At 41.3% G+C, this 22,084-nt stretch overlaps 2 protein-coding genes across 14 annotated transcripts in view; one reads left to right on the forward strand and one right to left on the reverse strand.

Moving 5' to 3' along the window:
• MAP3K4 (mitogen-activated protein kinase kinase kinase 4) overlaps nucleotides 1–15,671 on the forward strand; it is a 66,487-nt gene extending 50,816 nt beyond the window's left edge. For 7 of the 9 annotated variants that reach the window (XM_064414860.1, XM_064414858.1, XM_064414863.1 and 4 more), the window contains 9 exons: nucleotides 129–209; nucleotides 1,682–1,873; nucleotides 2,517–2,587; nucleotides 4,755–4,871; nucleotides 6,266–6,425; nucleotides 13,049–13,171; nucleotides 13,710–13,816; nucleotides 14,022–14,201; nucleotides 15,133–15,671. In XM_064414860.1, coding sequence (XP_064270930.1) covers nucleotides 129–209; nucleotides 1,682–1,873; nucleotides 2,517–2,587; nucleotides 4,755–4,871; nucleotides 6,266–6,425; nucleotides 13,049–13,171; nucleotides 13,710–13,816; nucleotides 14,022–14,201; nucleotides 15,133–15,153 — 1,052 coding nt within the window. In that variant the 3' untranslated portion in view covers nucleotides 15,154–15,671. Of the gene's footprint in view, nucleotides 1–128; nucleotides 210–1,681; nucleotides 1,874–2,516; nucleotides 2,588–4,754; nucleotides 4,872–6,265; nucleotides 6,426–7,313; nucleotides 7,426–13,048; nucleotides 13,172–13,709; nucleotides 13,817–14,021; nucleotides 14,202–15,132 lie in introns of those variants that run through there. The other 2 variants (XR_010359383.1, XM_064414865.1) reach the window with 2 other exon arrangements.
• A 1,145-nt stretch (nucleotides 15,672–16,816) lies between these two features.
• The window catches only part of AGPAT4 (1-acylglycerol-3-phosphate O-acyltransferase 4), an 81,569-nt gene continuing 76,301 nt past the window's right edge, over nucleotides 16,817–22,084 (reverse strand). For all 5 annotated transcript variants that reach the window (XM_064414873.1, XM_064414872.1, XM_064414874.1 and 2 more), the window contains one exon: nucleotides 16,817–19,462. In XM_064414873.1, coding sequence (XP_064270943.1) covers nucleotides 19,371–19,462 — 92 coding nt within the window. In that variant the 3' untranslated portion in view covers nucleotides 16,817–19,370. The remainder of the gene's footprint in view (nucleotides 19,463–22,084) is intronic.

Below are 22,084 nucleotides of genomic sequence, written 5' to 3' on the forward strand. Positions count from 1 at the left end.
TATGTTGCTATACACGTAGGGTTATTAGTCCTATATGTAGGACTAATTTTGAGCTTCTGGTGAAAAGAGTGGCATAATCTTTAATATGAGATAAAGCTGCTTTTGTCCTCACACTGTTATTTCTCCAGAGCCATTGTATCCAAAAGGAGATTGCAGTGGTTCATCCCGGCGGAGCTGGGAGCTCAGAACTTTGATCAACCAGACCAAAGGTAGGTGTTCAGGAGTCACTGTAATGTAATGTCTGATAGACCAGTGTTGTACTGAAAGGTTGGATTTTATTGGATTGTGAAGAGATTTTCACAGCTTTATACATGTGAAGGAGAAAAAATAAAACCCTGATTGCAGGTGTGGGATATTGCTAACAGAATCACAAGGTAGGAGTAATTAAACTTTATAAAAGTTAATTCTTTTCAGTTTCTGAAAGGTACTACCAGTGTTCTACAAAAATGAGTTCATTTATTACTATATAGAAATTGCAAAAATTTGCTGTCCCTATTCAGTTCCCAATTATGACAGTAGGAAGCTCTTTCTCACTTCCCCAGATCCCTCCCCAGTGTGGGATTTTCTGATTTTAGGTGTCTAATAGTGTGTGATCCCACACTGTCTCCTAAATTTAAGGCTATTGTGGGGCCCCTTCCTCTCTGTCTTACTGCTGATTTTCATGAAACTGAAAGTAAGTTGATCACTTCAGACACTCCTCTACTGTATGGATCAATACATGAAGCTTATTTGCATATATTGTGGCAAACATAAATGTGAGAGTGGAACCTCATGAGACATGAGAAAAACATTTCTGTCACACTGGAAATTGGTCTCCTGATGTGTGTTACACAGAACAGGAAGAACTACAAATTCTTATTCTGAAATCTAGAAGTCAGAACATAAATACTGAATGAATTTCAGTTTGTTTAAACTGAAAAAGAAGAATGAGTGAAAACTTAAAAATTCCTAGAAGATTGCTGTAATGGGAACTGGTTTTACTGTCCACTGTGAATAAGACAAAGATTTTGATTTAAATCTATAGTAAGGCATATTTGGTATAGCAGAACCAGTATTAACTGTGAGTAGGGGAGTGGAATATATAGTTTGGGAGTATCATCTCCATCTTTTGGAGACTTCCAGGAACAGGTTAGGCTACTGGTGTTGACAGTGACAGATGTATAATTTTTGTGCTTTACTAGGAGGGGATGAATTAACACTGCCCTGAGATCTCTTTGGTCTCACCCACTAGGATGCTGTTTCATGATAAGACTTGAGAGCTGGAGTTTCTAATATGTCTAAATCTTCGAAATAACAGATGCTATGGCTCTTTCAAGAAACCTCTCATATTTCTGAAGAACAAAACCTTACCTGTCCTTCTTTCCTTAGTGCTTTATGACCTTAATATATTTCCACTCTCAGAGGTTAGTTACAGGTCAAATGCAAACAAGTGTGTTGCATTTCATAAATGTGATTTCTTTGAATCAAGTAAGAAATTATTCGGAAAGTACAATTGCTCTCATTTTACCTTAGTTTTGTATGTGATTCATATGTGATTGTTAAAATGTCTTATTATTTTCCTACATCTTAATTAGACTCAAAAAATAGTTTTAACTCTGGGTATTTCATGTGATATCAAAAGATAACAAAACATGATGGTGAATATTTGTCAATCTAGGAAATTGTTCATCACTCTTTTTAGACACTGCTTCCAAGCAAGCCCCAATGGAAGCTGTTCAAAAGTCTGTTCAGTTGTTTGAAGAAAGGAGATACAGAGAGATGAGAAGGAAGAACATCATTGGCCAAGTCTGTGACACACCGAAATCTTACGATAATGTCATGCACGTAGGTTTGAGAAAAGTGACTTTCAAGTGGCAGAGAGGAAACAAAATTGGTATGTTCTTTATACTTTCATTTATCTAGCTAAAATACCAAACTTTGTATTTTTGAAGGAAATAAAAGACTGTGTTTAAAAATCTTTGGTCTCTGCATAGGTATTGTCAGCTTTATTGAAATCCAAATGTTAAAATACAAAATACTGTTGTGGCTAGGATTTTCTTAATGTAGAAGGTCATTGACATTTTCATTGGTCAAGTAACAGGAAACAAGGAGAAGGACTTGGTTAGGACTCTTACTTAGGTATGATCTTGGGTTACCTGCATGTGTTTAAACCTATAAAATGCTCAAGTTCTGCATTTGGAAGAACCAGAAATATGAATGGAAATTAGTTGGTATTCTGGGATTTAATTCACCAATCTTATTGTTTCCCCTGTATGATCATATTTTACTCTCTAGTGTGGGAATTTAGGGGAAAATATTTGTTCTTGGGAAGTTTTCTTTCAGGTCAGCCGATGAATGTTTTTACTTTCATTCAGCTTGAATTGAGAGCTATGAATGTGTTATTGTTACAGTTAAAAGCTACTTGGAGTTGTAAATGAAAAGAAAGGTAAAGAGCAGCGATGTTTCTTCTATGCTGTTGATGTACCTGTTGCTTGTTGAAGGCAATGTACTGAATTTTCCTTACCCTAACTTCGCAGGTGAAGGCCAGTATGGGAAGGTCTATACTTGTATCAGTGTTGACACTGGAGAGCTGATGGCTATGAAGGAAGTGAGTACTGTGAATACAAGAATCACTGCTACCCTTGTTTTCTCCCTAAACCAAATGTGGGTGACATAAGGAGGCATTGAGGGTTTCTGCACACTGCAGTTAGCTAACAGGAAAGGATAGGAAGACAAATGGTTTCTTCATGTAGCCACAGCTGCTGTTAGCACTTTTCCTCAAGTTGCTTTTCAGTTTATAACTTTCAATTTAAATGTATGTAAAATGGATTTTTTTTTACTGATCTCATAGGATGCTTTGTGAATTTAAATGAATGCTTAATTTATATTAACTTCCTTTAAGAGATTTTAAATAATTTTAAAAGATTAGTGAAGACTGTACACAAATTTATATTTTACTTTGCACTGTTTCCTCTCATATTTTACTACGTTTTCCTTCACTCCTTAGAGCAAAAAATAGGAAGTGTGACATCAGATGTTTTTCAGCTTCTCCCAAAGTGTGAGCTAGGTTGAGTCACAAAACTGCTGACTAACTTGGTGGGTACAGAAAATCTAGTTTTCAGGATAGAAGTAAGTAAAGCTGTGTAGGCGTAGAGATTTGTTTCCCCTACCACACCTTGTGGTTTTTTTCTTTTAAATTATTGTTCAGTTTTAATGCATTTCTACATCTTTAGACAACTGCAAACATTAAGTGTTCACAGCAGTTACTAGTTACTGTGACAACCACTGGATGTTGCAGCAATTACATTTTATGAGCCAGTTCTTACACACACACACACACACAAAATATGCATGTGACCTCCAAGGTATAGAAAAGCAAGACTGGGCTTGTGCTTAACCTCTTGTACCATACTCAGTCACTGACTAATACCAACACTTGAGATTTTGTTGCTGTTATGTTTTTCTTCTCCTGATGAAGTGACATTTATCCCCCCCATCAGCTGCACTCTGTTTCTGTAATCCAAAGTTGCTTTCTAGGTGCAGATGCTGTTTGCAGATCAGCATGTGTGTGCTCTTTAGCAGAAGCTGAAGTAAGCTCATAAATAGATCTTGTTTGAGAGTTGTTTTGTTTCACTAGGCTTGAATGAAAACTGTTTGCAACTTCCAAATAAAAGGCTTTTCTGGATTTCTTTAAGAATAACTTGGGGGCAGTTAGATTTATTAATTTTTTTTTAAACTGGTTAAGAACACTGCATTCCCCTGCCCTTGCACCAATGACACCGTGGTTGTATTACCTCATCCACAGTGTCATTGAAATTACTTCAGATGATAGTGGACAAGCTTTACTACAAATACATAGTATTGCAACTATGCATTAGAAAATATGTAAAATACTTGAATATCATTTGTCACCTCTTTGTAATCTTCATGTATTTAATTATACCACTGCTTGAGTACAAACTGTATCCTGGAATTGTTACAGGGAATGTAACAATCATAACATCCTAGCAACTGAAGGCAATATATTGCCTTCAATGCAATTATGTGCATTTATTTCTTTGGAAGTTGTCCTGCACTCAGTTAATGAAGCTTCTGTTTTCTAACAATATGGTAAAAGTAGCATCTTCCATAATTTGCTATTCATCATGCTTATCTGTATGTGGTTAGAAGCTTTAAATCAGTTTTCCAGAACACCTGATAATGTTTTTCCTCATTGAACAGTCCATCACAGCATATTGTAGGAGAAGAAATGAAAACGTGGTTTCTTCCATCAAAACCTTTGATTATATTTGTTTCATGCCACACCTTTTCCTTGCAGCTGCCTTGTTCTCCCTGAATAAACCCCTCAAAGAGGTCACTTAGACTCTGGTGATGAAGTACCTGGCAAAAAATCTTTGTTGAATGATAGATCTCTCTGACATTGCTTTCAGATTCTCTTGTATTGTGTCTGTCTACCACACTTAGCTAGAAGGCAAGCACAGAAGAGATTGATATGTGCTCACGAGTGTATTGACACATTGACACAAGAGTGTATTGCTCTTATAAAGTTTCTGAGTCATCATAGTTGTAGATAATTTTCCAGAAATAGCTTAGTGGGCTTTATTTGTTTCAGTTTGGGAATGGAGAGGGGTAAGTGGGGGCTCTTTGTGTGATATGGTATTCAACAACAACAACAGCAGCTTTTTGTTGTGTTTGAGTTTAGGATAGCTTGTTTGCTTTTTTTGTTCCTTATTAATTTGAAATAGTATCAAAACAATGACAAATCTTTCTTGCAGATAAGATTTCAACCTAATGATCACAAAACCATCAAAGAAACAGCTGATGAACTGAAGATTTTTGAAGGCATCAAACACCCTAATCTGGTTCGTTATTTTGGTGTGGAGCTCCACAGGGTAAGAAAGTGTAAATTATTGGGGCTTTTTTATAAGGCAGAGAGAAAATTTTAAGAAGCTTTGCATATTTTGAGGGTTTTACATGAGAACATTTTAGTAAATCTTGTCTGGTTATCTCTGTGAATAGCAGTGTGTCTTTTTTCCTCTGGATATTGAGGTCTCTGAAACATAGTTAGGAGAGACTTTTTGGAACTGGTACATAAACAGAGGAGGCTTAAAATAAGTGAATGGAGTGAGTAATGCTGGAATTATTCTATGCTGCTGCTCTGTTGAACTGGTCTAAAAGCAAGTTCTATCATATATGGTATGGTAGCTCCTGTATGTAGATAAAGACTAGACAGGCTAAAACCTGTCCCTCTTAGCAGCAAAGGTTGTACTGTATCATGTTCCATGTTGATTCCTGGAAAAATATTCTGCTGGCATTTAAATCTTGATTCCAGACAAGTATTGGAATTTGGCTAGCATCTCTTCAAAAGGAAAAAGCAAGTTTTCATGCTTGAGCAGCAGAGCTAATGAAGTGTATTTTTCTGTGGAGCTGGATTCCAGTCTTGTGTACTGGGATGCCCAGCTTTTTATTACTCTCTGCTTTCCACATGCTCTTCCCACTTGTGAGTCTCAAGTCCTCATGTCTTGCTGGAAAGTGCTGCTTGGATTTGACTAGTTTGCTCAATATGGAAAAAGTTGTTTTGGTGACCCATTGCTGGTTTAGAAGGGGACGTGGCTGCTTTCTGCAGTTCTCTATTTGAGACACAAATTTGGGAGTCTGTGCCACTGGGTCATTGGTTTCTTGGACTAGATTCTAAGTGTCTTTGGTGTCTTTGCCATCTTTTTATATTAATTCAGTCTGTCTGAAACCAGCTGGGCTTGGAGACAGAGTGGGAGCAGAAACTTACTTTTTTCCTTAAAATGAGTTAGAGTTGGCGTGCTTGTTCAAGCCACAGCAAAGAACAAAAAGCTTGTCTATTTCAAGCAGTCAACACATAATACTGAAGGAACTGAGAGAGAAGGGATAAAAAAACAAGCCTAAACCACCATTTTGTGCCCTTTTTTTGCCCTTCTCTAAATAAGGAAAGAATCTCTATAAATTTCTGTGTATGCACCTGCAAGGTTTCCAAAGTGTCATTTGCTTGATGCCAAAGCACTTGGTACCACTGAATAGCATCAGTTATGTACAAATGAGTCAGATAAGCATGTAGCAGAGAGTTTTCCATAGCTGTGCAATAGAATATTAGATATTTCATGGCAAGAGATACTTTCATTAAGACATTATATATATAATACTTTAATTATTTATTTAATGAACAATGAAGGATGTAGGGAAAACTAAAACACTGTTCAGTGTTTAAAATATAAAAAATTATACCAAATGACATCTGGTTTGCTTCCCAAAACAGGAAGAAATGTACATCTTCATGGAGTACTGTGATGAGGGCACTCTGGAGGAGGTATCAAAACTGGGCCTTCAGGAGCATGTCATTAGGCTGTACTCGAAGCAGATCACGATTGCTATCAATGTACTGCATGAACATGGTATTGTTCATCGAGACATTAAAGGTAATGTTAACCAAAAAGGTAATGTTGTTGTTTCAGTGTGGTAGATGAGAGCAGGGGGAAGGATGGGGGCATGTATTTGCATATTTAGTGTGCATTATCTATGCAGCCATTATTTGTATAAAGCCTTCTATTAAGTTTTCAGTTTACAAGCTATTGGGTAGTTTCATGCCTTTTCTTTTATGTGTAGATCGTAAAAAACATTCACAATTGTCATTTCAAACTCATAAATTTTGCCCATGATTTATATAGTTTTTTTAGAGGTTGTTAAGATTATTGGGGATTTATCTAAACTCAGTTGTTAGTCCTTGCATTTTTAGCACTAATGTACTGAGTTATGTAATGCTGTTTTCCTTCTTGTCTGTGCAAATAAGTGATGTTTTCTGGAGCTGACAGGCAGTGTACAGTACTAGAGTGCATCAGAACTTTTCCTTGTGATTCCATTTTCCCAAAGAGTTTTGGAATTTCAGATGAATGGTTGATTAAACTTAGTAACAAAACTGTTGTAAAAAGAACTTAAGTGATTTTAGGATATCCCTTTATCAAGTGGTTTTTTCCCTACATTTATCTTCTCGTGCCTGGCTGTCAGCATTTGTGTACGTAATTAGCAGATGAAACTACAGTAACCAAAGGGGGGTTGGGCTTGGCATTTAAGATACCCAGTGTCAGTCCTCATTTCAGGTTCATTTTTCTTTTTCTGCGCCTTCCAACAACATCCTCCATGTCTGGTTATCTTGGTTTTGTTAGTCTGGCATATTTGGCTCACCGATGGCAGGAAACTTAGGCGAAGGTAGGGGGAGCAATGCACACAATATGCCCTGTGAATGCTCATTTTGTGACAAGGCAGTGCAACCCAACGATGCTGGGTTTCTATGTCCCTCTTGCTCACAGGGTTTTGAATCACCGCAGCAGTGTAGGAGGTTCCCAGTTGCTCTTGGTCCTTTGGCCTCGTGCTTCTCATTTGGGAAAAGAACTATCTACGATCCAGAGGCCTTCCACCCAGGTAGGCCACTCTTGAGTCAGTTTTGGCTTTTTTTTTCCTAGAAAACACTTTCCCTCACTCCCATTCCCCAGCAATCTTACCTTTTCTGGTTCTCCTTCCTCACCAAAGGTTTCTTTCCAGTTGTGGATTTCCCTTTGTGCTTTTCACAGTTCCCTCCTTGCCCTTTTCTTGATCATTCCTTGTTCAGGTTTTGCTTAGCTGGATTATGCTCTCCTGGAAGCTCGTTGTGATCCAAATCCAAAGCTGGCTGACAGGGATTTCTTTTGTGCTGCTCAATGTCATTGATGATATCTGGATATGTTTCCAAATAGGTCTTCTGCTCTTCAGGGAAATGCATGGAGTGAGAAAAGCTGCTTAACAGAACTGTAATGTTATGTTACCTGAGAGCATTTCTGTTGCAGCAGGTTCCTTATGTCAAATGTTGGAGTGTTTCTTGAGAGTAACAGAGGGTCACTGCAGGCACCTCTGTTTATAGACCTTCCTGAAGCTCCATGGCAGAATATAAAGAGAGACCACAGAGGGTATTTTTGTAAAGGTTACTTGATGCATTGGAAGTCTTTTGCTCATTGACTTCCTTTATGCTAACATTGCATCCCCAGGTTTTCAGGCTTACAGCAATAAAGAACACTCTAATTTTAATTTTATCTCTTGGGTAGACTGATACTCTTATTTTCTGATAGGGAAGAATGACATTCAGACTGTTAAAACTACTTTCCTATGAAAATCTTGCTGTCAGATCACACTAGATCTCTCATGGCCAGTTTGTTTAACATCACTGTTGATCTATTTCTTTTAGCAGCAGATAAGCAATTGTTATAGTGATTGTTTATCTGTATCCTGCAAGATACCTATACTTGGTGTCTGCAAGTACCTTGTGCTCAAAAATAGACTTTAGGTTAGTAGTGTGCCCTTGTGCCACCTTTGTCTTTCAGATGCTGTTACGGCATCCAGCTCTATGTGGGTAAAAGACAAAGCAAGATACAACTGCCAGAAACATTTTTCAGCCTGTGGTGGTGAGGGCAGATGGAGGGTTATGTCAGCTGGTTGCTACATTTGGCTGCACTGCTTTTGCTTAGCCTGCATCATTGTGAAATGCAGGTGGTGCTGGTCTGCAGCAGGAGATAGTCTCTTGTGATACTCTTTTAATCTCTATTCTGGGTATTGAATTTTAATTCCTGTGGCTAAGCCCAGTTTCCTTGGTTAGAGTTATTTCACTTTGTAAGGAAGATGTTCTGGACGGTGATGCAGCATGATGGAATGTTTAATGCTGGAGGGAACCTGTGGACATCTCTGAGTCCTCTGTCCTAAAGAGGGCCAGCCTTAGTATCAGATCCAATGTCAGATCAGTTCAGATTGCTCAGGACACTGTGGAGGTGAGATATATGTGTATCTCCAGGGATGGAGATGCCCTGTTCCAATGACTGACCTATCCCCACTGTGAAAAGTTTTTTCCTGATAGCTCCCTGGAATCTGCAAAGGTTGCTGTTGTGTCCATTGATGCATGACCATTTCACAGTGTGCCTTTGAGGGAAAAGTCTGTTTCTGCAGTCTTGCTATCCTCCCGTTACACAGCTGAAAACAGCAATAAATCCCCTGCACACACATCCCCGAGCATCCCTTCTTCCAGCTGAGCAAACCGATCTTGCAGCCTTTCCTTGTACACTGGGTGCACCAGCCCTCTGAATATCTTGACACCACTGTCCTGGGTTTGTTCCAGTGTGTCATTGTCTCTCTTGTGCTGGAGAGCCTAAAAGCAAGGCACAGCACTCAAGGTGTGATCTCAGAAGTGCTGAATTGAGAGGAATTAATGAGGCCATGCCTGGTGGAGTCTCTTCAGGAGAGAAGGGCATGTTCTTGAAGACTCCTTGGATGAATACAGAAAATGAAAGGATTGTATCTGCAGCTTTAGCAAATCAGAAACCTCAAATGAGATGCTCTATACAAAAAAGTCTTCATCAAACTGCTACTGTTTTATTGTCTTCTTGTAACCTTGTTGTTAGCTCAAAACCTTGTGAAGCTCAAAACTTCTGCTATCCTGTCTTCCTGATGAGCACAAAGGAAGGGATGTCATTCAGCAAGAGCTGGAAAACTGCAACAGGAGACTGTGAACATGCTCTCTAAGAGACTGAGAAAAAGAGTATGCGGAAGCTCATTTTCTCATCCAAGGGTAGCATTTTGCCTGGTTGTTTCTTGAATGAATTTGGCTGCTGCACTGCTTAAGCACTGGCTGTGGAATGTCTGAGCTGCCTCTTTTTCTGGAATTACAGTACAGCCTTTAGTGGGGCTTTTTGTACTGCTCCATGGACTCACAGGATTTCCACCAAAAGCTTTGGATTATCATGCTAGTGCAGTTTTCATTGTTCTTACTATGTGGCTGATTTGGCAGAGGTACAGGGCATGAAACTTGAGTTTAAATGCTTTAGGTTTTGGCTGCTGTAGCAGGAGTGTGGCTTTTGACACTGTCTCTTCATAGTGTGCCCAGGAGGATCTGTGTTGTACCAGCAGGAAGGCTGTGCACAATTGGGCAACTCCTGCCTCTGCCAAGTGCATCCTGTGATGGTGCTTCAGACAGTGCATGTGTAGGGGGAGAGAAGGAACAGATGGGGGCCATTTCTGCCATTTTACTCATGGTCTTTGGTTTTATTTTGCCTGTTAGCCATGTGGATGTGTAGGAGTTTCGTTACATTCCCAGCAGTGCTAACTGTCAAAGGTAAAGAGCATCTTCAAAGTACTGATCTCTTGTCTGCTCTTCTTGCACGGGTCCTGCTGGATCTGTGCAGGTTTCATTTACTGCTTTCAGAGACTCCTCCTACAGTCTGGTTTCTGAACAAGCAGTTTGCAAAACAGGCTCCAGTGATACCACATCAGTGTCTGCAACATGAGTCTTCAAGTGCCTTCTCTGGCTTCTTGCTGAAACTTTGGTTCAGTGCTTTATTCCATTTGACAGTTCCAAGGGCTTTCAGGAGAAGGGCTCACAGGAGCTTTCATGGAAATACTTAGGCTAAATTTTCATTAGTTTTTATTTAAAGATATAAAGTCTAGTTTGCAAGGCCTTGGAAGAAGGTTTTTAGCTGTATTAAACTAAGCTATTACAGTAGCCTAAATTCTGCCAGAAGAGAGATGATTGTTGCACTTCAGCACTGCCAGGCTCTATCCACAGTAATAGTTGGAAACTTCTGTGAAATTCTCATGTTGCTTTCTTGAGGAATGAAACACAGGTTTCCAGAACATCCTTGGAAAAGTGTTTGCTAGTGAGGACTATTTTTCCTAAGCTCTTTTTTTAGGCTAAGTGCACCTGCTATCTATCTGACAAGCAACTGCTTGAAAACATTGGAAAAGCAGTTGACAGTTCAAAGGAAGAAGCTGTCACTCTCCTAATGCATTGCCCATACTTAGTGTCTCATCAAGCAGCCTTCTTGTACTGCTTTGTGTCTTTCTGGATCTTTCATTCAAGGAGCTGAGGGGTGGTCTACTCAACTCCAGTACACACACCTGTGATTGCAGGGTGACTCTGAACATAGATCCCACTGATGGCAAACTGCAGAATCCAGTGAAAGAATTCTGGAGGATGTGCAAGCATCTGAATGCCAGAAGTGGAAAATCATTGCACTCAATGTGGAGTTGAGTTGTATTCCCCGAATGTTAATTCTTTCAGGACTTGTAAAAGTCTACAATAACTAAAGATTGGAATTTACTTCTGTTAGTGATTTTGCTCACCCATCCATTGCAGTTCTATGTAACACCTCTTGCACTAAATAGTTACCAACTGTTGTCAGAGTAGTCAGTCCTTTGAGAAATGGGCAGGGTTTTAGCATCATTGACCTGCACTGCCTTTTTTTGACTTGAGCTTTTTGAGGATTCTTTGTATTCTTTATGAATATCTTGGGGATGCCCAACCAAGTGAATGGGAAAAGGCTATTAACTAAGACTAAAACAAAAGAGGAACAGCCAAGAATTTCTGCACTGCTCAAGGTGGAACAAAAGTGAGAAACTTTGGAAGGTTCTATTGAGATGAGCCATTTTTGAATGAATTTTTGTGAGACATGGGAAGAGGCTATGTGTAGTGAAATCCCCACTGTCTGCCTACTCCTAGAGTAGGTGAGCAGTTTGTTTTGTGCATACTATCCGTCTTTCCTCAAGGAAGACCACAGCTGAAGCTCTATTTCTGCCAGGTGATACTTGCAACCTACTTGTGCTTTCATTGTGACACTTGCAGAGTCCAGAATGTGGCCTCATATAAGGAGCTCCTTCTGCTCTGCCTGTTTTCTGTTGCTGTCAAAACGAATAATTTGGCAGGATGTTGAGTGAAAGAAAACTACAGGTTGTCAAGACCATTTGGTTTATTTTGTATTGTTCTGTTGAGCAACTGACTTGAAGCCACTTGCAGATCCCCCTTGGAGATTTTTAACTATGCTAGGGAAGTTTGTTCTAGTGTAAGCTGCCAGTATAGCAAGTTATTTTAGTGGTAGTCCTCCTCCAAAAATTACTCTGGAAGTAAAGTGGCACAGGAGTAGGCACTTGGTAGTATAAGTAATACATTGCTCAAAACTCTGTTTTGCAAGTCAACTGTGACCACAGGGTCATTAAAGTTGGAAAAGACCTCCAAAATTGAGTCCAACCTTGGACAAACCACCACAATGTCAGACAACTAAAACATGACATTGAGTGCCATGCCCAGTTGTACCTTGGACACTCCCAGGGATGGTGACTCCACCACCTCCTTGGGCAGCCTGTTTCAATGCCTGACCACTCAGTGAAGAAATTCCTCCTGATGTCCAGCCTGAACCTCTCCTGGTGCAGCTTGAGGCCATTTGCTCCCATCCTGTCCCTGGTTGCCTGGTAGAAGAGGCAGACCCCCACCTGGCTACACCCTCCTTTCAGGCAGCTGTGGGGAGCAACAAGGTCCCCCCTGAGCCTCCTCTTATCCAGGCTAAACACCCCCAGCCCCCTCAGCCCCTCCTCACAGGACTTGTGCCCCACACCCTTCCCCTGCTCTGTTGCCCTTCTCTGGACACGCTCCAGCACCTTGATGTCCTTCTTGTAGTGAGGGCCCAGAGCTGGACACAGCATCCAAGGTATGGCCTCACCAGAGCCCAGTACAGGGGGATGATTCCCTCCCTCATCCTGTTACACTATTTTTATTGACAAGTGTGATATCATCTGTCTTGACTCAGGAAAACTGAAGAGATACTAGTGGGAAGGACACAGCAATGGCCTCTGCCAGGAAGCAGTTTCTCCTTCTGCATTTAATGCTCACAAGGAGAAGCATTGGAATTCCTGAAGGAGTAATTTCTTGTAACGAGCTTATATGGAAAGCTGTTTAATTTGCCTGCCGTACTGCCTTTTTTTTTTTTTTTTTTTTTTTTGTGGTGTTTTTTTTTTGTGTTTTTTGTTTTGTTTTGTTTTGTTTTTTGTTTGAACACTTGTCAACTTCCAGTACACTTCATGTTAGCACAAACCCATCAGAACATCTTTAATGCTGTCATATTCCACACTTAATTCACAGGTAAAGATCTAAATGTGAATTGAAGCTATTATCCATTGCAACTTCCAAGGCTATTGAGAAGACCTTAATTCAGCTCTGGTTTAAACAAGTGTGTCCATATTTCCTTATGTTTCTTAGGAGCCAACATCTTTCTTACCTCATCTGGACTGATTAAACTAGGAGATTTTGGCTGCTCAGTGAAGCTGAAGAACAATACCCAGACAATGCCTGGAGAAGTGAACAGTACCTTGGGGACTGCAGGTGAGGAAGCTTGTGCTAGGCAGGTACTTGTCTACTTACCATAAAGGAAGATATCTCTGCCAGAAGTCTGGAGTAAAACCATGTGTTTCAGGGAAACTTGATTTTACCTTAGCTAGTTTTGTGCTTTACATCCAGAAGCCAAAACAGTAAGTGAATAACAATGTGAGAGTTAAAATCGTGTTTGTCTGTAACTTCAGAAATGCTGGAGCATGTGTTTTCTGGGGTTGTATTTTTCTCTGCAGCCTTACTGAAACAGTACTCTTCACTAAACAGCTGCCTAATAGATTTTCAGAAAATGGCAGTCACTGAAAGCATGTACTGTAACAGCATTTTCAATATCACTTTTCAGGCTGAAAGACAGTTGTGCTGAAAACATGTCAAAGAACAAGAAACCAACAAATGGCAAAACTTAGCAAGAAAACCTAAGTAGTAATTAATTGGGTATTTAAATAAGCATTTGGTTTACCCAGTCAGTCACTTGATGTATACTGTTCCTTCTGCTGTATGAACTGATGGCATCATATATGTTGTTTCAAAGCATACATGGCTCCGGAAGTAATCACTAGAGCTAAAGGAGAAGGGCATGGACGTGCAGCAGACATCTGGAGCCTGGGCTGTGTTGTCATAGAGATGGTCACGGGCAAGGTAGGGATGTTTCATGTGCTAATGAAAAGCAAACTGTTCCCAGCAGTTTTTCTGCAAATTCTGGTCCCACTCTCAGCAGTTTGTCACACTCATGTCTGCAAGGATGGGGATGGTTTTCATTTCCTGGAGCACAGAAATACATGCTCTAGTGGGTAGCAAGTTACTCACTAAAGCTTGCACTTAGCAATGCTGTCACCTGTTGCAGAGGCCTTGGCATGAATATGAGCACAACTTCCAGATCATGTATAAAGTGGGGATGGGTCATAAACCTCCTATTCCTGACAAAGTGAGCCCAGAAGGGAAAGACTTCCTTTGCCACTGCTTGGAAAGTGACCCAAAGATGAGGTGGACGGCCAGCCAGCTTCTCGATCATCCTTTTGTCAAGGTTTGTCTGATGACTTTGGCTACAAAAACTGCAGATGGGAATGGGGAACAGCTTTTACTTGGCTTCTTTGTTCTCAGTGATGCCACAGAGGTTGGTACCATGGTGAGGGGCTGCTAGCAAATTGCTGCTGTCCAGGAAAAATGGATTGGCAATTTTCCAGAAGCACATGTGTTGCTTTCAGCAAGCATGTGACCATAGGACGTGGTGTGCACCATGCAATAAACTTTCACTGCTGTTTTGAAATGCATTATCTTTATGTTAAAAAGACAAGTCAGGCTCCAACTCAGTGGTAGCTAATTGGATCTGAAGGGCTTTGCAGCAAAAACTTCAGCAAGTACAAATGCACAGGTTTTTAGAGATGAGGACCCCTCCATAAAAAGTGAAACCACACACAAGAAGTCTCCCATTCTTCTGTGCAAAGAGCTGCTTTTAAGTTCCTACGTAACGTTAAGGTCATACTTGAATGTTTTATCTGGCAGCTGCTGTAACAGGCTGCAGTTCTTGCATGAACTATGGTGTGATGCTTTCCTTAAGAACAGGCAAACATTCACAGCTACAACTGAGCTGTATTTGTGACTTCTTTTATGAAGGAGTAGGAGTGCAGCAGTTTTTGTTGAATTCCGTCTCATTTTCCAGCATAAAGTTGATCACTTTGGTGTTCTGATTCAGTAGCACTGTGTTTGGCATCATCACCCATTCCTCATCAGTGCAGCTGTAGCAGATCCCATCCATCAGAGGTGGACACTGCTTTAGGCACCTTAAGGATGCATGGTAACATGGGAATGTCAGTACTCCCATGCAAACACTTGTAATGCATTACTGTGGATGAGGGAGAGAAAACTTCCAGGTGAAGGTGCTAAAGAAATGGATCCATTATCATCTTGCTGCAGGAGGAAAATGCTGAAGTAATTGCCTTTTGCTTCCTTCACAGGTTTGCACAGACGAAGAATGAAGTTACTCAATCTCTGGCCTTTTCTACTCTGACAAGATTCAAATCACTACTGTATGTAATATTTACATAGACTGTGCTGAGAAGCAGTATAAAAGTTGACCTTAACGAAGACTGCACAAGTGACAGTGTCACTTCCTCTGCTGCTCCTGTACATTTTACTTGGCACATGTTGCTCACGTGACGTGTCCGCAAGTTGGAAGAAGCTGCATGTATCAGTGAAAGTGCCATTACTACTGTATATGGACCATACCCTTTTTGTTCCTTCTCCTGTTTCTCATTTGACTGAGAACTTGTATTGTTAATATGTAGTATTTTTGAACTCTCTAGGTTCAGAAAAATGCTGTAGTGTTATCAGGCGTTATGGACCTTGTTTTTTAATCTGTTTGAGTGCACTGACTGTGAACTTTTACTGGGGTTTTTGTTTATTTGTTTTTGGCAAGCTTCGGATTTGTTATGCACAAGGCTGATTAATGAAATAAAAAAAAAAGGTTTTTCTCAATAAATGGTTTATTTTAGGAGATGTTGGTGAAGGGTTTTTCTTCCAAAAATAAATGTGGGACTGTGCCACATTTTAAACTTTTTTGCAACATTGGGATAAGAGTGCTAAGCTGACCTAACTGGAATAAGCTGCTTGTGTATTGCAGTAGTCAGTGTTGTGTCAAGTTTCAAGATGAGTACTGTGAGATGTTTCTTACACAAGAGGTAAGAGAAATAAGGTTCCCCCTTCCATCATCTTCTGAGAAAAGCGGGTGATGGGCAATTCCCGACACTGCCTTTTATCTAAGGGATACTTTCCTTCTTGGATGTATGCACTGTGAACAGGGAGTGGTCTGCATGACATTTTTGTCTTCTAGAAGAGATCTGTACCAGCTGATTCTTGTGTTCTGTTTGGCAAAACCAAGAACCTACTGTTACCTTCTGAAAACTGATTTCTGATCCTGGGCTTTCATTTCCCCACCACACACCTCAGCTGTCATCAGCCTCAGAAAAGGAAGAGAGATTAGAAGTGGTTAGCAGCTGGAAGATATAGTCTGCAATGTATGATCTAGTTGATTTTTTTTTCCTTGCTATTAAAAACAGGTGACTTAAAACTGTTACTTGTAAACATTAGTGCAAGTTTATATATTCCTGTTACAGCTTTAGATTTAAAACAGGTAATTTAAAATGCTTCTAGTATTTGGTTTTATAACCTGGTGTCTTGTCTCTCATCTTACTCCACAAATTCTTGATTAGTCATAGGTGTGGGGTGAGTTGTCAAGGAGGTTCCACAAAATCTGACATTTCTACCTAGAAAAGTGTGAGCCTTGCTGTGCATGTCACCTGTGCAGGTATTAACACTCTCAAAAAACAGAATGCTAAATTTAAACAAAGACTTCCCTTCTTTTCAGTGCTCTATTTTCAGTTGTGTGATAGGAGGTATGTTGTCATCCTCAGTAAAGGACTATGAAAGTACCTGAGGTAAAAGTGTCCCCCCCAGCCTGCTGTGTGCTTCACTCTGCAGTGTAACAGAAGTACCTGAGTGAGTTGTGTCCTCACTTGCCTTGCTTCAGGTGCCCTTGGACACAAACAGGAACAGTGGACAGCTTTTACAAGTCAGGATAAAGGTGACAAACTGTTACCAGTTTGTTCTTGCCAACCAAAAGAAAACTCATTCAACTGCATATTAGCTTTTTATACTTTTATTTTTGTATAAACAAACATTAAGACTAATTTTGTTAAGGCAGTTGTAGAACATACAGTTGCTTGTGGGGATGAGGGGCAAACACTGCTTCCTAATAACCTATGTCATTCTTTAAATACAGTGAACTGGAGAAGTTTAACTTTGGCAAGGACCACTAACCTTTCTCTGTCAGTGAGTGCTGGAAGGGCCTCAGTGGTGTGCCAGGACTTGCACAAGTGCTTGGGAGGATGGATCCAGAGTGGCATGTTTGGCCATCAGCCTGTTCTAAGAGTTGGTCCCAGGGACACGGGTATGAAATCACCTCAGTACTCTTTCAGAACTGTTTATTTGTTTGGTGCTTTCCTCTGGGAGAAGGGCACTGCATGCAGTTGGAGGGGGAAGGACTAAGCTTCATAAGGAATGCCAAATGTCTTCCTTACTGCATGTTAAATCCATGGCTCTCAGGAAGGCAGAACAGCCTCTGTCACTCCAGGAATATGTATTTGCTGCTCAGAACTGCTCACCCATCACCCAGAGAAAAGGCCACTGGGCCTGCCAGGTAATATTCACAGTAAAATGCTACCCTGGAGAGGCCTTTCCTTTCTCCCCTCCAACCCATTTTCCAGCTCTTGTGTGCAGTGGCTTCAGGTCTGGCTTGTGGCTGTGCCTGATCATTACTACAGATGCAATACTCAGTTTTTCACTGTTAAGAGTGTTACAGCAAATAGAGTGCAGGGCATATGCTTTATTAAACAGTACTGTAAACATTACAGTGTTTTCTACTTTTGGGCTCTAAAAACATCTGAGCCCATCTGACCTGCTCCTGAAAGCTTCAGAACATAGGGAATGCATGTGTACAAAGATGTGTGAGGCAAAAAGCCTCCCAAAGCAGTCTCTCACACTGCCTATGCCTTCCTTCACGTTGTAAATGTTACTGCCTGCACTATTCCTAAACTTCACTTATTGCTCCATGCTAAAAGCACTACTTCACCTGCTTTTTAGGTTCTGCATATTAAAAAGGTGAGTTTCTAGATTACCTGATGTACTGAATAGCAAATACATATTTCAGGGAATGATTCATATTGTTGTATTAGCCTGTTTCTTCTGGCCTCAGTTTTATCATATGACAAGAACAATGTTTTTATACCACCTGTAGAGTAGGACTACTCACTTTCTTCACTAAAGACTATCATGGCTTAGCTCTATGCTGAGTGAATATGGACTGTCTTTGAAAGTGTCAATCACAACCTCCACTGCTCAGTGTCAGGATCTGTAGACTTTAAAAATTGGGATTTTTTTTCCAATCATATTTGCTGTTAGTTAATGTCCCCTCCTTTCCTTTTTCCCCCCCTGCTTTAAACAAGTTATTTATAGTAACCTGCAGATCCATAACTCTAGTTTAAAAACAGGAGGCAGCTGTCCTGAGATCAGTACCAGGAATGTCAGAGCCACCCCCTTTCCTCAGAGCTTCATTCTAGTTTCATTTAATTCAAAAGGGTGTCAAATCAAGACAGACATAAATCAGCCATACCCACTGTCCTAGGTCTCTCTCCTAGTTCCCCTCCTCCCCAGAAGAAAATAATTTACTACTAATTCAGGCTGACTGTTATGAGGCACCAAATAAACTAATTTATCAGAAAAGACAGACAAGCAGGTAAATTAGGGTCACAACAGTCTGGGTACAGGGCATATGCTGTAATGCACATTTGGCATTATTTCACTACAACATGCCCAGTCATTTTCTTTCCAAAATTGTTAGGACGGCCTGGAATTTTAAGTAGCATTTAGAGCCAAAAGGAATTTTTGTACTTCGAGTTTTCCAAATTAAAAATGACATTTACTCTGAAGAATTACAGGTTTCAGCTATACCTCGGATGCATGGCCTGGGCAAAGAGAGGGCAGTGGGTAACTTTTAGCTCTGCTCAGGCCACAAGGCCAAATTCTGATCCAGGCTCTGCTACTGCCAGGCTCCAGTGTCTGGATGTCCAGGCAGGGTCTGGCTGAAGTTTTGAAGGGCCCATGTAGTGCACACTGTGGGAGTAACTTCTGGATGTACAAAAACTCTACAGTAGTTCTGCCAGTTCAGCAGAGCTGCTTCAGTCCAATACTGCTATAACCAAGCACAGCATCCCGCTGTACTGTGTTTAAACACTGACAGATTATGGTTGTTAAACTGTGTGAGCTACACAACTATCAAGTTTAATCATCTTGTAACAATCTTCTGACATTAAAGCTTGCACCTCTGGTTAGTTTCCAGGTAGAGTCTCTTCATACAAGCACGCTGGAATTTATTTTGTTTTCTTCAGAACTTAAGACACTTCATAGGAAAACAAACCAACCACACATGTGCAAACCTGTTGTTGAGAGTATACGAAGGAGTGCATCCTTCCAGCATGTCATCCAGCCCAAACCCCAGAGAAAAACAACAGGAGCACAAATTCAGATATGAACGGCCATTACTCATCCTCTGCTCTCACTTGAAGGACCGTGATATGCACTTAAAGAGTTTTCAGCAGTTGTGTTTGTTCCCTTTGGGTTGAAGCAGTCTCTGAAGGTGCTACTTTTGTTTCTGCTTGTTGTCATTGTTGCCATAGGTGGAGCCCTTGTTAATTTCTGTAACCCCGATCATCCATCTCACACCAACAGAAGCTGCAAAACAAACACAGTTAAAGGTGCTTAAGGCATGGCCTGAAAATCTGTACTGGTGTAGCAGCATCATGAAAGAGACCTTGGATGAAAGGTGCAGCAGATGCTCCCACACCTCCACATCAACTTATTTGCTTATGGCATCTCATGAAGGAAGAGCCTCAGGCTGGACACATCCCCTCCCATCAACAGGAAGAGGCTACAAGGAGCCAGGATGGGTGTGAGAGGCACAGGCACGCACAGCCTTGCATGCCAGGGGAAGGGAATTCTGCTGGCTTTTAACAGCACCAGGTCTGAAAGAGCACAAGCAAGCGCAAGGGAACTTCAGATCTTGATAAAAAAAAAGTAAGTTGTGGTATTTGTTAATGGCAGCTCATGAAAAAGTCCATTACAAGAAAACAGATGAATTTGAAAGACTTTTATAGATGATCCAGTGGTAATAATTTACCATGTGCAAGGATTATTTATTTATCTGTAGCACTTAAAGTGACTAAGTTGAATGCAACTTAACCTAAACCCCTTCCCTCACACTTTTGGTTTCTCTGTAAAGGGGCTCAGCTGCCCAAAATCTATTATTCCTCAAGCTTCTACCCAGCTACTCTACACGTTCAGAACTGCCACACTTCTTTCAGGCCTAAACCTATTAGGAAGTCACAAACATCTTCCCTCTGCTCAGAATGCTTTCCAAAAAACAGGAACCCAAACCAAACAAACCTAAGAAAGCCACAAACCTCCCCTAAGCCTCCAAATCCCGCTGTCTGACTGATGGTGACAGTCAGGTGAGGTGCTCTAGATGTCTCATTCCCATCACTCTTTATTTCTCTAAGATGACTCTGGACAAATTCTCACCAGCCAAAAGACTCTTTATGGTTAAGTCAGTGCCTGAGATCACCAAGAGAATCCAGAGGTTTCATCCCACTCCCAGACATCCCTTGTGAACCGTAGGGCTGATCCAAGGCTGTGTCCTGGCATTTTCTGCTCTTCAGTACTGGAAGGGGAGGGGGCTGGCAGCTGGCAAACACTGCTGCCCTTGCTTTTCCAGCTGCTACTTGGCACAGCAACAGGGACAGCAAAGAGCCATCACTACAGACTCCTGCTGTGTAGTCTGACAGTAAGCTGGCAGTTTTTAGAGTGCAAGTGGTAACTGGATGCCAGGGATGAGTCACGTGTGATGTGACAGCATGGCTGGACACTGGGAAGCTGGGCTGCCCATGGGGCTGCCCTCAGGCCTTGTGGATGCCAGGAAAGCAGGGCCCTCTCACAGGCACAGATGTGCAGTGAACAGTCCAGAAAGGGAGCTGGCTCACTGTCATTTACACTCCATTGTCACTCTGTGAACAGAAACACACGCCACTGAGACGGGCAAAGGGCTTCACTCTAACAGGCAGACAAGAAAGAAAAAACCATCTCTGACATTTAACTGGCCATGAGCTGGGGAACACAAGAGAAAGATCCAACGTGTAGCCTGCAGTTTGGGATCATAACATAATAGCAAGCATGAAATCATTAAGATTTTTAACCACAAGGGATAGAAGCAGCATCTGGAGATGGACACAGAGCATGAATAAGAGCAGCTGTTACAGCAGCCACACACCATACTGGGGATTTCATCCAGTTCCAAGAATGCCTGGACACAAAAACCAACTAGTTCAGCAGTTCAGATGTCCTTTTTTGTCCTTTGCTCCCTGGCAGAAGCTGCCACTGCCTTCTATCCCCATTTCACCCTATGGTGGGTGCAAGGAGAAGAGGACTGCCCATGTTTGCCAAGCGTGTGGAAGCGAAGTGGGGCAAGGCTGGGCTGCCTCACTGGTCTGTGCCTGCACTGCCTCCTCGCCACAGCTCTCCTGGAGCCTCAGTGCAGACCTGAGAGATACCTTGACATTTCAGGAGTTATTCACTCCTTGTTTTACATACAACTGTAGTAAGGGGGACTTCAGGCTTTTTACTTCAAGAAAGGAGAGAAAGGGAGATCAAGCAGTAACTAATCAGCAGTGCCTCACTTCATAGTTGTGAGGGTTTAAAACCACCCCGAGAAGTGCATGAGAGAAGTTACTGGCTGAAGCATCCTTGCACTACTCCACAGCAAACTGAGGTAACTGAGCTCCTGCATCTTTGTGTCCCCCATTACTCAGCATCCTAAAGATGCAGGAGGTTGCTGAGGACCTGCTCTGCCTGCTTGAGTGCTGGGCTCAAGGAGGGCTGAGCTGACACAGTCAAGAGAGCCAGGAGTGTAATCTTTCTTGGAACACATTTTAGCTCCAAGAAAATCACCACCTCCACATATAGTATCTCATCCCTCAGCAAAACCTTAGCTCAAACGATTTCCACCCTTTCCCTTATAACTCAGGATTTTTTTCTCATCTGTTGCCCTGCCTTTATACTACACAGCACATGCTGTAAGCAGCACAGCAGGCAGGGGCATAAAAATTTCCCACATTTAGTTTGCACTTGAGTTATATAGGTTATGCATTGAAATTGAGATTTGTACAACTAAAGACTGTATGAATTGTAGACACTTCCATTGAGGGCCTATCCTACATACTATGAAGGCGAAGAAACAACCAACACACTCACATAAAAAAAGTAAACAACCCACCCCAAATCCCCCAATTTCTAGGCACCAGG

This window comes from Passer domesticus, chromosome 3 (assembly GCF_036417665.1).
Source record: "Passer domesticus isolate bPasDom1 chromosome 3, bPasDom1.hap1, whole genome shotgun sequence".
Classification (NCBI taxonomy): Eukaryota; Metazoa; Chordata; class Aves; order Passeriformes; family Passeridae; genus Passer; species Passer domesticus.